The 14,920-nt window shown below is 43.0% G+C and overlaps 2 protein-coding genes across 2 annotated transcripts in view; one reads left to right on the top strand and one right to left on the bottom strand.

The window, feature by feature from the left end:
* Positions 1 to 2,808, top strand: part of MYEF2 (myelin expression factor 2) — a 27,809-nt gene extending 25,001 nt beyond the window's left edge. Inside the window, 1 exon segment of the mRNA XM_006135073.4 lies at positions 2,275 to 2,808. Coding sequence (XP_006135135.4) covers positions 2,275 to 2,438 — 164 coding nt within the window. The 3' untranslated portion in view covers positions 2,439 to 2,808.
* On the bottom strand, positions 2,473 to 14,920 carry SLC24A5 (solute carrier family 24 member 5). Its single transcript, XM_006135069.5, has 9 exons — positions 14,523 to 14,920; positions 13,649 to 13,828; positions 11,242 to 11,325; positions 11,043 to 11,146; positions 10,667 to 10,767; positions 9,440 to 9,723; positions 8,543 to 8,749; positions 5,667 to 5,768; positions 2,473 to 3,464 (listed from the first exon to the last, which is right to left on the bottom strand). Exons 1-9 carry the CDS (start codon positions 14,662 to 14,664, stop codon positions 3,142 to 3,144), a joined length of 1,527 nt encoding a protein of 508 aa, XP_006135131.3. The 5' UTR covers positions 14,665 to 14,920; the 3' UTR covers positions 2,473 to 3,141.

The raw sequence follows: 14,920 nt of genomic DNA, 5'->3' as shown, positions 1-14,920 counted from the left end.
AGCTAGTGCGCATGCATCAGCTCCCATCTGCCTTCCCGCCCCTCCCAGCTGCCTCTGATAGAGAGGCAGAAGCTGGGTTCAAACTGGACTTTTAAGCCAGCTCCTCACACATAGGGGGGAGTCTGTAACCATGTACACAGTTGCACTTTCACATCCCTAGTCTAAATACAGTTGTTTGTACTGCTTTAGCTATATCTGTTTCTAAACCAATGCTACTGGTACAACCACCTAGTGTAGATGCAGTTGTACTGTTCTTATATCAGAATAGTTTTTATCCATAAATTTCCAGAAATCGGCTATAATGAAAAGCATCTTTATACCTGTGCCCACAGTATCTATATTTCTAAACAATGCAATTTCTGTTCAGATTTAACATAGAGGAGCCCTAGGACTGCATTTGCTTTTCCTTGACAATCTTCACAGCAGCTACCATAGTAACAGTTGAATGATTTTAAGTACAGAATAATACTAATCAGCAAAATCTGTATATCATGCAAATGTTAAGAAAATACAAAAATATCAGTCTCTAAATGTTTCTTCTTTCTGTGAAAAGTCAGTCTTATATTGTGAGCCTTTTAAATATGAAGCCTACATTTTAGAAACTTGTCTACTTCTGGTGGTTTGGCTCTGTTAGCATGTTGTGGCTAAAGTGACAGCACACTATAAAATGTCTTTCCTAAAATGGCTAGTTTTCTATTTTAATTCGTCTAAAGAAAGTGTATTGAGGATAAAGGAATATCCATCAATTAAAAAGTCATCAAATTATTTCGATAGTACAGATTAAGTTGTGTTACTATGATTGTTTTATAGTAATACATATAGTAGATTAGACTTGTAAGTCTTTCATCACCATGTTGATTTGCTAACATCTTTAAACTGCTCTGACTGTGGCTGAAAGGGCTTTATAACTGGTCTTATTCTAATGAGATTCTTCTGTGTTCGCAGTTGAGCTCAATTAATTGAAACATATTCATGTTCAGTCTTACACTGATATGAGAGAAGGACTGTTGTAATAGCATAAACCAGGGAATTTTCATACTGATTCTTGTCTGCTGTTTTGACGCATTATGTTTCTTTTCAATAAGTAAATGCTGCCTGATTATAGTGGAATAGCATATTTATAAAAATATAAAGCTGTTGAATTGACACCTTAGATTGAATATTTGGGACAATCTGCTATAAAAATGGATGCAAGTCTTACACTTGGCTAGCCCATTTGATGGTACAGGTAGTCCCCGAGTTACGCGGATCCGACTTAAGTCGGATCCGCAGTTACGAACGGGGATTTTCTCGCCCCGGAGGACTTGAGCGGCGGGATGCCTGGTCCCGCCGCCCGCCTCCTCCGGGGCGAGAAAAGCTGCTCCCCGTCTCCCTGGTCTGCTGCGGGAGCCAGCAGACCAGGGAGACGGGAGCAAAGCGGCGGAGGACCCGGGGCCGGACCCGCGGCCGCTTCCAGATCAGCTGGAAGCGCCGCGGGTCGGGCTGGGTCCTGCGCGGCTTTGCTCAGCGTCTCCATGGTCTGCTGGGGGGGGACGCAGCTAGTGCCCCCCCTGCCCCAGCAGACCAGGGAGATGTGGAGCAAAGCCCGGGGCCTGTGGTAGAGCAGGTGGGGCGCTGCCGGTTGGTCCCGCAGCACCGCTCCTTGGCGCTACTGGACCAACCCGGCAGCACCCCAGCTGCTCAGCCCCAGGAGTCCTGATTCAGCCGCTGCTGATCAGTTTCAGCAGTGGCTGAATCAGGACGCCTGGGGCAGAGCAGCTGGGGTGCTGCTGGGTTGGTCCAGTAGCGCCGAGGAGCGGCCGCGCTACTGGACCAACCCAGCAGCACCCGAGCTGCTCTACTCCAGGCGTCCCCAAGTTAGCCGCTGCTGAAACTGACCAGCGGCTGATTCCAGGAAGCCCGAGGCAGAGTTGCTCTGCCCCAGGCTTCCTGGAATCAGCTGCTGATCAGTTTCAGCAGCAGCTGACTTGGGGACGCCTGGGGTTCCTAAGTTGAATCTGTATGTAAGTCAGAACTGGTGTCCAGATTCAGCGGCTGAATCTGGATGCCAGTTCCGACTTGCATACAGATTCAACTTAAGAACAAACCTACAGTCCCTATCTTGTACGTAACCCAGGGACTGCCTGTAGTATGTTTCTAAATTGTTTCAACATCTAAGCTTAAATTCCTCCTAAAAACTTTTTAAAAATGTTTTACCTTAGTCTGTTTTTGGATCTCTAATTTAATAGTGCAATGTAGCCTTTATAGTAACCACTGTTTAACTTATTTATTCAGGTCATGTAATGTTTGCTGAAATAAAAATGGAGAATGGAAAATCAAAAGGCTGTGGAACAGTCAGGTTTGACTCACCAGAATCTGCTGAAAAAGCCTGTAGAATAATGAACGGCATAAAAATCAATGGCAGAGAAATTGATGTACGCTTGGATCGCAATGCATAATTTAAAACTATGTTCAGGAACATTCCTATGTCTGTTTAGCTTCTGTAACCTAGTAAGTCATTTTTAGTAACATTGTATGCTTACAAAAGCTGTAAAAACAAACTTTTAAATCCCACCAGCCTTTAACAGTATAGTGTTTAATATACTGTGATTCTTGTTAACTAAATCTTACTATGTTTGGTTTTTAAGGACAGTTTGCCCGATTTTCAGATGTACTGAACACCTGCAGTCCCCTTAAAGACGGTGAGAACTGTTGGTTCTTAGCTGTGGATGCTTGGTGCCTCTGAAAAATTAGGTCAAGTGTCTCTAGTCATTCAGTTTAAATGAATGGTTATACTGTTTTTAATAAAATAAGCCATTTTTCTCTGTTCTCAAGATTGCATAGTGGGATTTTGTTTAATGTTTGATTTCCCCAGATTGTGTTAACATTGTAATGTAAAAAATTAGAGGTCCCTTCCAGAATTTTGGTTTTACATATGCATTGTAGTTGCACTGTAATTCTTCACTCTAAAAGAAAGGGCTCCAATTAGGCCGTGGTGATGTTTTATTTTTAAGATTACTTTTATGCCATGATCTAGAACGTCTGTAAATAAGTTTTTAGAGCCCAAAGGGAGTTTTGAATTTTTTTTATTTGACTTAATGAAGAAATTGACCCTCTCTTCTCATTGTTTTGTGTCTTCCTCAGTAGAGTTACTGGCTAAAACTAGCCACCACAGACCTTTACAGGATTGTTTCCAATAATTCCAAGTTCATACAAAATTGACAGTGTAGCAAATGTTAAGTAAACTATTAGACAGATTACTCCCAGTTTTTTATCTAGCTTCCAGCGATTCAGGTGGACTGCCAGAAAAATAAAAATAATGGAACAAATAAGAGAAATAGCTGTGTAAGTTAAACCACTGCTATTCACTTCCACGGGTGCTGATGTATCTACAAAGGCAGTTTTTATAAACCAGGGTACTCCCAAACACAGCATATCAAATACATTAGATCCTACAATGTTGGACATAGCCATATCTCCTTTTCCTGCAAAAGAAAAAACACCAAGTATCTGTTTACTTTTATTGTACTAGAGAGACTTTTCCAAGCATCTACAGTGAGATCAGTCATTCATGTTGGAACATAAACTTGCAGTGTTGGAGAAAAACATAGTACAGTAAAACTCCATTAGTCCGGCATCCAATGCTCCGGGACTCCTGATGGTCCGGCACCATCAGGAACCCGGAAGTGCTGGGGCAGCCGGACAGGTTTCCCCCATTCAGCTGCTGCTGAAACTGACCAGCAACTGAATCGGGGAAGCCAGGAGCAGAGCAGCTGGGGTGCTGCGGGGTTGGTCTTGTAGCGCCGCCCCTTGGCGCTGCGGGACCAACCCGGCAGGACCGTAGCTGCTCTGCCCCAGGGGTCCCCAAGTCAGCCGCTGCTGAAACAGATCAGCGGCTGATTCCAGGAAGCCCGGGGCAGAGCAGCTCTGCCCGGGGCTTCCTGGAATCAGCCGCGGATCTGTTTCAGCAGCGGCTGAATCGGGGATCCCTGGGGCAGAGCAGCTGGGGTGCTGCGGGGTTGGTCCCGCAGCACCATCCTTTGGCGCTGTGGGACCAACCCGGCAGAACTCCAGCTGCTCTGCCCCAGGGGTCCCCAAGAGCAGCTGGAGTGCTGCTGCGTTGATGCCGTAGCGCTGCCCCTCAGCGCTGCGGGACCAACCTGGCAGCACCCCAGCTGCTCTATTGCAGGCATCCCCGATTCAGCTACTGCTGAAACTGACCAGCAGCGGCTGAATCAGGGACACCTGGGGCAGAGCTGGACTATCGTAAGGGGGGGGCTATGAGGGGTCTGGGGTGGCATTCCCTCCCACCCCACTCCAGACCCCTCATAATCCCCCCTTCTGATAGTCCGGCATATCTGATAGTCCGGCACCCCCTGGGTCCTAAAGGTGCCAGATTATTAGAAGTTTACTGTACAACAGTAAATTAAACTCGGGATGTCAACATGTAGTTGACTGTACTATTAAACAATAAGCATAGGCTTATCACTTAATCTTGTTGACTACACGCATTCCTCCCTCATTGCTGCTTCTGTATTAGAGGCAGCAAGGTAGGGTGGGGAAAGCAGGAGCTGGTGCCCAGGAGGAACTGGCTTAAAAGCTGGCTCCCTACGAGCACCGGATCTGCCTGCCCTCCCTGCCTCTGATAGAGACACAACAGTGTGGAGGGTAGGCTGGAGCTGATAAACATAGAAAGCTGGCTATCAAGCTAGCTCCCTGCATGTATTGGCTCTGCATCCCCCCTGCCCATCCCTCCACTTGCTGCCTCCTATGAGGAGGGGGCAGGCAGGAGCTGGTGCTGGGAGGATCTGGCTTACCACAGTACTGGCTCTATGGTGCCACCTTCCTCCCCTTTGCTTACCCCTGCAGTGCTGCCATGCTCAAGGGTGAGGGTGGTATGTGCAGGGGAGGCTGCCATGAAGCAGTTCTTTCAGAAACGGGCCCAAGCTCCCTGCAGACAGAGGCTGCTCTGAATCCCACAGTGCAGCCTCTGTGAGGCACGCAGGCCCACAGCGGCAGGGGCTGCTATCATCTTGCATTGCTGCCTCTGTATCAGAGGCAGCAGCGTGGGTTGGCAGGGAGGCTCCCCAAGAATGGCTAGGAGTGCACTGACCCGACCCCAGGGACTATCGAATAGTCGTGTAACAGCTAAAATTCCATGTGGTTCTATGACTATTCAATTACACAATTGCTAACATCCCTAAATCAAACTTTTCCTAGAATATTTGGTATTTTTTCATTTTTAATTTTGGATGGCTAAGCTACAAAAGATTAGATTGGGGTGGGGAACCTTTTTGAGGCAGGGGCTCCTGATGCACAGAAAAATCAATCGGGCCACACACAAGAAGCAAAAAGAAAAAAATCCTCACAGACATGGCCCCCAACTGAAGAGAAAGACACTCCCCACATTCCGTTTGCACACTAGAGCCTAAGGAGTGCAGGTTAGTAGATTTTGTGTGCTCCAGCCCCATGGTAGGAAGACTGATCCAAGCAAGCCAGGGGCTGCATCAGGCCTTAGGTTCTCCACCTGTGTCTTAGATGAACTTCAGTATTTTATATTAATGTATGTTGTTTAGATGCTCACAGTAGCAGTTTTGACTTGCTCTATCAATCTTTCAGATCTAGTGAAGTATCTATGTTGAGACCTCTCTGCCCTTAATGGAGTAAACATGAATTAAAATTCTTACCTTTTCTAGCCACCAGTACACTTGCAACTGTGTCTGGTATGCTTGTCCCTGCTGCTAGTAATGTAAGACCCATTACTGTTTCTGGAATTGCCAGGGTATCACCTATAGTGGAAAAAACAAGGAAACAGAGTCTTAACACATTTAATTGCTGAAGCCGTGCCCAAAGAAACTGCCATGAATCCATGCTTACCAGAGAAAGGAAGGATTGGTACTTATGTGTTAATTCCAAAAAGACACTATCAGAGTCAGTAAAAATTCAGGATAGCTTAACTTTATTTACTGAAATCATACAGCTTGACACTGATTTTTAATTTTTTTAACTAGTTGGTGGTTATTTGAACGAGCAAGCACCTGTCTCATCACACCAAAATATTGATAACATGACATGGCATTTGTTTTCAGCTTTGAAAATAAGTCATGCCCACTCACAGGTAGAAGGCCATTTCTGACAATGGTTTCACTTTTGAACTACTGCAAATAGACTAATCCCTTATGTTTTGGGCATTTTATTACATGATTCTGGAAGTCACATGAAGCAGTAACCCTTTAATCATTCTCTCTTGAAAAAAAGCACATGAACTCTCTGGGGAGACATGAAAAGATTTGAAATAATCCTTACTACTGTATTGTCCAAATTCATTGCTGTGAAACTTCAGTTGAAAAATGTAACTTTCCAAGTCTTAAGTCATGTGTAGAAAAATGCAAAGTAAAATATAATTCCAGTACTTCTAGTTGTTTAGAAGCCTATATTTCCTACAGGGTAAATGCTAGTTTTCTCACATTAACTTTCTTTCCCCTCCCCCTCCCCCCGTAGAAACCATTAATATTTTGAAAATAGTTTAACTCCTAACTTACATCTTTGTGTTCCAGTTGTTTAAAATTTAGGGCTAGAACTGATGGACTTGGATTTGATTCTATATTTTGGGGCTAATCTTGAGTACCCTGTAGTTTTGATTTTAGTATCAGGCAGATGATGTCTCCTAATGCAGTATTCATAAAACTTGGGAGGAACAATGAAGGATTTGATATCTTGTTTAAACTCTTGTTTGTAATGAATAATTTAAATCTTAATTCGCTTTACTCTGAAGAGTGTTATTTTCTATCTTGGGCTAAAAGATGTATGCTTCAGCTCTCTTGTCATACCATTTCTTTTTTACCCTCTTGGTTTACAAGATGACTTTCTTCCTACACTGATCCCTTAACCTGGAAGTTTTTCTACCTTGATTTTTTTTTTTTTTTTGCTGTGGGCCTTTACTAGTAAGTTTTGACAAACAGTAATAAGTAGTTTTGCTAGAATGAATTCTGCACTAGATTGTCTATAAAGTTGGGTGCACTATAGTTGCATGCAAGATATATTAGTTTAGGTCAGAGGCAAAACTTTAACATGGGAATGTAAAACTACTTTTCTGTTAGGATTGAAAATTATTCTGTTCTTTGTATGCACCAGTATTAAGTTCCTGTACAAACTCTGTGAAATCAAGGAGCAGTTTAGGTGTATTACATTATCTTCTACAAAAATTGATTTGTGAAAAGAATCCAGGTTGACTCTACAGGGCAAGCTAAAGCTTTATTTTGTAAATAGAATAAACTTAGTTTGAGGTTGGTGAGACACAGGCCCCTCCCAATACCACCTTTAATCACCTGTCAAAGTAGACCAGCACACTGTCCTTTTTGAAACTTTGGCATACTACAATCACATTGTCATAGCTCTAAATAGCAGGTCAGCAATAGCTCTCGCCTGCAATACTGGAGATTTTCAGAGATTCCTAACTCATTAGAGTAAGTTACCTGCTTTTACCTCGTTATGAGTGTGATGTGTTTATAAACGAGTGAGTGTAATAAGTGCTGAATGATCTCAATCAGTACACTCAACCATTTGACATCTAGTTGTGTCAAACTGCCAACAGATGCTTGCGGAGGTTTCCTTTTTCTTTAAGATATTTGGTTAAAGTTGAATTACTAGACTATGTTGGCAGACTTAAAGTGAGCTACAAAGGAGAAATGCCAGGGTTGTTATCCCCTTCCCCCATGCACATTTGCTTTTTAAGATAAAGCTTAGAAGGTTGTCTGATTTTAATTTAAATTTCATGTCTCTCCTCAAAGTAATGACTGGAGAATTTAGTCAAATTATGACTTGTGACTAGAAGTTGAGAAATTGAACAGGGAATGCAGTAATCAATGTCCAGATACACTATTGTGCTTTTACATCTATTCAACTCCTATTGCTAAAACACCAAGGAGACAGGATGACGTCATTAGAAACTTAACACTTCTGCCCCTTCGCTTAAGATGTGAGTTCATGAGAGTGCCAGAAAATACTCTTTTTCCCTGAGTTTGCTTGACATGCATAATGTAAAGGTTTAAATTTACATACACACAATTCTAGTCTTCCCCATCAGAGCTGCAAGAAAAGGCAAATCCCAATTTTTGTTAAATCTTTACTGGTCACTTAAAGAAATTAATTTATTTTTAGTGCTCTAAATGATAATTATTGATCTAACCCTTCTGATTCTTGCAACAAAATGGTTTTTAAAATTTTATAATTGCTCTTGTATGAGAGGAACTGAACCTTTATCTCCAGTCTTGGCAGATAAATTTGGTAATATGATGTCTGCTTGATAAATCGGTTTAAAACACCATGCCTGTAATGCTGTTTAAAGAACAATTTTAATGACCACAGAAGTTGTAATTATTTTTCTCAACTGCATTTTCTGTGAGCTATGAGCATACAGTCTGAGACTAAGCTTTTTCAGAAGAGTACAAAACTAAGTTCTAACCTTCCCTAATTGTGGAAATAAACTATTTAGATAGGAAAAGCATTTACTTCTCAGTGACTGAGTCAGTTGACGTGATATAGCAGCAAGTAAAGAACATACCCACTATTGTTACCATCCATACAAGGATGTATGTAAATGCAGAAATCCACACAGCAGACATGAAAAATGTCACCATGAACCAGTTTTTCCAAATCTGTCTTCTGCAATTTGGTGTGGTCAAATAGAGTAGAGTAGTAATAGGAAGAGATAACACCCAGAGAATTCTTTTCAAATCTGCTTCAGGGATGGTGAAGACACTTGGAGGATCTGTTGGTGATTAAAAGGTAAGCCATTTTAAATTGTCTTTGTAATAAAGCTATGTTAGTGTAAAATCAGATAACCTGAGGCTACAAGAGCATACAAAAATACAATCTCAAAGTTTTCATTTTTGTTACTAGGAAATGTCACCTGGGTTACTATGTGTACTTAAGTAACATGAGCTTTTTTGTAGTGGGTTTGGTGCCTTCTTACTGAGTAGGTGCGTAAGTGAAGTTTTTCATAGGTACAATGATTAGTCATGTCACTTTAAAAAAAAAAATCTGCTTCCATCGCTATGCCAAACTATAGCACATCTTTTGGGGTTATAAAACTGCCCTTTTCACAGAAAAAGAGTATCACATAGTGGAGGTGGCAGTTTTATATCAAAATATTTATTAGCCTAGCTATTGAGAAGTTTCAAATATTCACTTCAAAGAATCTCTAGGTAAGTTACTCTTCCATTATTTATAGTTCATGTATGGCTCAAATGAATGACTGCTCTGGCATTCCTCCAGTGGATAATCTTATACAACCAGCCCTGTGTTTTTATTTTGCTAAAGGTCAGATTCCAAGAAGGAATAGTAGTGGATTACTCAACTAGAGTTCTTTCATAGTCTACGCCATTTGAAATTGGTCTTTCAATATACTGGAAACAGACCTCCCCAATTAGATACCGCTACCAGTCTTCTGTATTAATACCTTCAGAAATTTCATCAAGCCCATGTAAACTTATAGAGAGCTGTGAGTAGTCAGATTCGTCATGAAAAATTCCACTATCTGTTCTTGATTGTCGACGAATTAGTGGTTCGCATTCTTCCTTCCAGCCAAATAATAGCTGCTGTTCCATATTTTCTTCCATAACTTTTGCAAAACAGGTACAGCAGGGACTAAACTTCTTCATAATATACTGATTGATTTTAATATCAAAACACAACACCAGAATATATAACCCATAAATTAGCAGCAGGGCAGCAGCTTCATACCTATAAAGAAAAATAGGGTCTGATATAAAAATCTAACTAGTTTTTTATCTTCAATTAAAGAACTCGATAACAAAAGCTATTTAGCTAAGTAATATTTAAATGATTGCCCACTAAGGAGATAATTACTTGGCTTTGGTAGCAGAAGAAAAATAAGTAGGAGCAAATGTTTTTGATAATCTGCATTGGGAAAATATTTCTGATTTACCAGGTTGTGTATAGATACCATAAAGGAGACTAATGTTTCTCTTTATTTTATAGCAGTTTGATTAATAGATACAGCCCCAATCCCACACTTATTTGCAAAAATATGCTAGTCTCTCTCAACTGGTAAGTAAATATTTGCCATATTGAGTCCTATTGTGCTAACCAGCCAAAGGCATGGTCTGAACACTGCCATAGATACCAGAAATTTCAGAGCTCTATTCTTGGATTTTAGCAAATTTGCTGAACGCTACACAGAGGAACTTGTAAAGGAGAGACATTAGGCCAAATCTTGTCTGGTGCAAATGGGTGCCAACTTCATTGATTTAAATAGTTTTGTCCCTTTGTACTAGAAGTGAGCCCACTACTTGTAAACACAGCTCACAAAAAATGTTGAGGATTTGAATGGTCTTTGAAAGTGAAAAGAGATTAACAAGTGAATAAAATATGAAGACTATTGGTTGTGCCAGGGAGGGGACACACCAGCGCACATTTGAAGTGTAGTGAAGGACGCCTATGCTGGTTGAGATTTATAAGCAGGAATCCACAGTATGATTAATGTAACAGACTTCATGAACCTTGGATTCAGTATACAATTCTTAAACCTACAAGATATCAATTTGTCAGTGTACAATACAGATTGCGATACCTGAAGTTAATGCTTGATTAAAAAAAAACCCCTTTGATTTTAACACTTGCTAATTTCTAATCAACATGAATTCAACACACATTGTGCACTTACCAGTAAATTCTGCTGTCATATATCATTGCAAGGACTGCTGCTGCACTAATTATATATGCCAGACTGTCTCTAAACAGTGGCCAACAAGACAGCCTCGAAACCTGCAGAACACAAATTACTTTTTCAGATCTGCTACAGTTCTTTCACCAAATAATATACATGCTGCCTTAATGTTTCTGTATCAATATAGTAACTCAAGAGTAATTAGTATTTTTTAAAAATTTATTGGGGAGTTTATCTTCTGATTTACTTTGTTTTGCTACTGAATAATAAATTGAACTATTATACTAAACTTGCTTTGAGGCTTTTGTCAGTAAACCATGGGAAATTACAATCCTTTGGCTCTAAAGAGAGGAACTATCAGTATTTTACGTACCACGCTAGATAACAACCCACAAGCAGCACAGATACCAAGAAGGTTATAGATTGCAGATCCGAGTATGGTGCTGACGCCAATGTCTCCCTTTGTCACGAATACTCCTGTAAACAAAACAGTGCTTAATGTAGTTAGCATGTTTGTGGATTGGAAATGGGAAACTATATATTCTGAATTGTTAAAGAATTGTTCGTTTTACCTAGAAAAGCAGTGACCAATTCAGGAGCAGAGCTACCAGCTGCCATAAAAGTTGCTCCAGCAACATCCTGAGAGAGGCCAAGAGCTGAAGACGGAATAAGAGTAACTTTTGTTTAATAGTAATTTTATATGCACGCTATTTACTACTAATGCATAAAAGGCAGCTCCTTACATTCTTAGCAGAAAAAGTGTCATGTATAGGTTACAAAATAAGCTATAACACAGATGCTTGGAGACCTCAAATGTCAGACAACTGATTAAGAACATTTTAATACACTTTTCTAAAGATTGGTGCATAGCTGTAAGTATTGAAATAGTTTTTGCGCTATAGTAAAGCACACAAGATTTATAAACTGGTAAGTCTAAGGTCTTTTATTTGTGGCTGAAAATTTTAATTGTCAGATTTAAATCCAAGTTCACTGTGATAGCTGTTGCTTTCTTTTCTTCACATTAGTAGAAAAAACTACTGAAGTCCAGCATTAGCAACTTGGTGAAGCATAAAACATCTGAAAACTAGTTTCAGCTTCACATTTTCTCTATTCATTTGTAAAATGCATATAGTACTACTTGCTTCATGGATCTATTGTGTGAGAATTAGGCCATGTCTATACTCACAAGTTTACAGTGACACAGTTGTACTGAGGCAGCTGTGCCACTATAAGAATTCTTGTGTAGCTATTGTATGCCAATGAGAGAGTTCTCCTGTCCACATAGTAAAACCATCTCCACAAGCTCTCCTTCCAACATAGTGTGAATAACACTATCACTTATAAAAGCGGCGAGGAGTCCTGTGGCATCTTATAGACTAACTGAAGTGTAGGAGCATAAGCTTTCGTGGGCAAAGACCCACTTTGTCTGATACTATCACTTATGTCAGCAAAACAGTCCCTGGGGGTGTATGAGGCAACAACATGGAGAGGGGGTCAGGGGAGGCTGCCGCAAAGCAGCTGCTGTCTGTGGGGAGCTCGGACCCCCAGCAGACGGGCTGCTATCACCCCATGATGCTGCCTCTGTAATAGAGGGCATGGGGCAGCAGGCAGCTGGTCTGCACAGGGAGCTGGCTTTTACACTGGCTCCTATTGTGGACTGGCTCCTGCCTGGCACCCCACGTCATGGCAAGGGGCTTCCTGGGAGTGGGGCTGGATTGCACTGACTGCCCTGGGGACGATAGAATAGTTGAGTAACTGATAAGAATTGAGGCAGTTACTCAACTATTCAGTTAACCCGATAGATTCCTTTTAGGGATGTTAGCTAGTCTGAGCTGTGTAACGCAAGCCTTGGGACTTCCCTGAACTAATTCCTATTCCGATTTTTTTCTAAAAGGTCTGGTCTAATTCAGTCTTAATTCTAAAATGCTTAGTGATGGACATTCCCCTACAATCTGAGGTACATGGTTCCAATGGTTAATTAGCCCAATACAAACGTGCGCCTTTATTTAGAGTCTGAATTTGTCTAGCTCAGTAGTACCCAACATTTTGGGGCTGCTGGGCGCCTGGGGGTGGGGCTGCTCACACGCCACACGTCCACAGGTGGGGCTGCTCACGGGCCATGAGCCGGGGGGGGGGGGGGGGCCAAGCATGTGCTGCGTGCCCGGGGCCAGCACCGGCATGTACTGTGACCCTGGGTAGGGGCCACCCAGGTACCGCGTGCCCAGGGCCGGCACCGGCATGTGCCATGACCCTGAGGCAGGGGCCGCCCATGCGCCCAGGGCTGGCACTTGCTGCACACCCGGGGGCGGGGCCAGCCCAGATTGCTCTGCGGGTGCACATAAATGGCCTGGCGGGCCCCCATGAGCACTGCGTTGGGGACCACTGGTCTAGCTTGTTTCCTACCACTAGATAGTTACACTTTACTTGCTAGATTGAGAAGTACTATTATAATTTTTTTGTTCCCTGTGTCGGTACTTGGATTGTTAGCAAATCTCCCCATAATTATCTGTTTGATCAAATTAAATATATTGAATTTGAGTCTTTCACTATAAGGAATCTTCTAATCCTTTAATCATTCTGTGGTTCTGTTTTGAACACTCCAATTTATCTACATGATGCATACAACAGGAATCCTATGGGTACTAGTGTGTATTTGTCAGCTTTTCCCAAGGTACTGGCTTCTGCAGAAAAGTTTATCTGCTTTAGTCTAGTACATCTGGTATTTTCATTTTTAATCACTTTGAAGTTAATCACTTTATTTACCCTTTTCTTTTTAGTGCTAAGCCTTGTATGTCAATCTTACACTCCTGTAGTTAACCAGCCTTAAGCACCTTCTCCCTGTACAACTAAACTAAATATTGAACACTGAACTTTCTGCCCTTATTTCTGAGTTGTATTCATATTGTGAAACTCTACCAAGAGAACAATCTTGCCAATAGCTGTTCAATTTTACAGAAATAACAAACTTAAATAACTTACATTCACTAATGATCTCTAGAGAAGGAAGGAAGTAATCATCACATACAATGGATATAGCCATAAACATGTAAAGAATAATTATGAAATAGATAATGATCCCCCCATCTTCTCGCTCCTGTTGTGTAAAAAATCCGTCTGGAAATTCTGAGGAGGGTGCAGGAATGCATTGTGTTTCATTTTCTGAAAAGAGAATACAAAGGTCTTATGGGTATTATCCAACATAGTCTTCTCCCCTAGTTATAAAACTTTTGAGGATGGCTTCAGTGGAATTCCAAGTGGAACACAGGCACCTATTTTAAATGATTTATTAATTGTTTGGTAGGCATGGTGTCAAGAATTTTACTCCCGAACGCAAAACCGGTGCAGCCTGCGCTAAAGAAAGGCGTTCCTTAAGACTTTGATCCTCTCATCCCCCTTTCTAGAACAACCGATTTTAAAGTTTCGCCAGGGTTTCCAGTACAACTCTGACCTCCGGTTACATTTCACTGAGGCAGAACACGGGTGGGGGTGCTACCGGCAAGGCTGGAGCTGTCCTGGCAAAGAAGCCAACGGCTCCCTCCCACCCGCAGGGGAGGAAAGAGCCAGCGAAGGAAGGGCGGCAACTCAGGACCGTACGGGAATAGTTGAACACATCTGCGTTCCTTAGCAATCGCTCTCGAGCGACATGAAAGGTCCCAGCTCCTTCCCCCCTCGCGGAACTCCCGTGCGCCCTGTCCGCGTCCCGCATGGCTCGGCGCCAAAGCTCTAGAACGCCGAGCGGTCCGTGCCAGGGCCAGGTCCTGCACCCACTGCGCTTGTCCACCCGGCTGAGCCCCTTTCCCGAGGTGTGAACGGCGCCGGCCCCGCCCCGCCTGCCGTGCCGCCACCAGCCTACCTGTGTCCCGGCGAAGCCGCAGGGCGGCAGCGCCCCGGCGAGGCAGAGGAAAGGCGGCCAGAGCTCCCAGGAGCAGCAGGAGGGAGGCTGCCCGGCCTCCTCTTGCCCGCTTGCGCCAGCCCTGCACGCAGCCTCCCTTCATGGCCCGGTCTGCGCCGCGCACTGAGATGCCGGGGAGGCGGAGAGGGGATTAGGGGCCGGCGGGATCATGTGAGGGGGCGGTTTGGTCGCTTCCCCCAGCCCCGGGCGGGACGCGGGGGGAGTGTTGGAGAGTTCGCCTGCTGCTGCAGCCCGACCCGACACCGCCAGTCCCGGGCTCAGCTTCCCGGCTGCCTGGCCTGAGAGTGGCCCGAGCAGGAGACGCACGAGGCCGTGGTGCAGCTGGGAGGTCGGGCTGA

Source organism: Pelodiscus sinensis, chromosome 14 (genome assembly GCF_052426305.1).
Source record: "Pelodiscus sinensis isolate ZL-2025 chromosome 14, ASM5242630v1, whole genome shotgun sequence".
Classification (NCBI taxonomy): Eukaryota; Metazoa; Chordata; order Testudines; family Trionychidae; genus Pelodiscus; species Pelodiscus sinensis.
Note: the sequence above shows the minus strand (reverse complement) of the source record. Positions and strands in the feature narration are given on the sequence as shown.

What these genes read in the sequence shown, in the direction of transcription:
- SLC24A5 (XM_006135069.5), bottom strand. Translation starts at nt 14,664, where the DNA reads ATGAAGGGAGGCTGCGTGCAGGGCTGGCGCAAGCGGGCAAGAGGAGGC. An exon ending in TATGACAGCAGAATTTACTG is followed by an intron (nt 9,724 to 10,666) that starts GTAAGTGCACAA and finishes TTTTCTTTATAG; the next exon opens with GTATGAAGCTGCTGCCCTGC. An exon ending in ATGGATGGTAACAATAGTGG is followed by an intron (nt 5,769 to 8,542) that starts GTATGTTCTTTA and finishes TTTCCACTATAG; the next exon opens with GTGATACCCTGGCAATTCCA.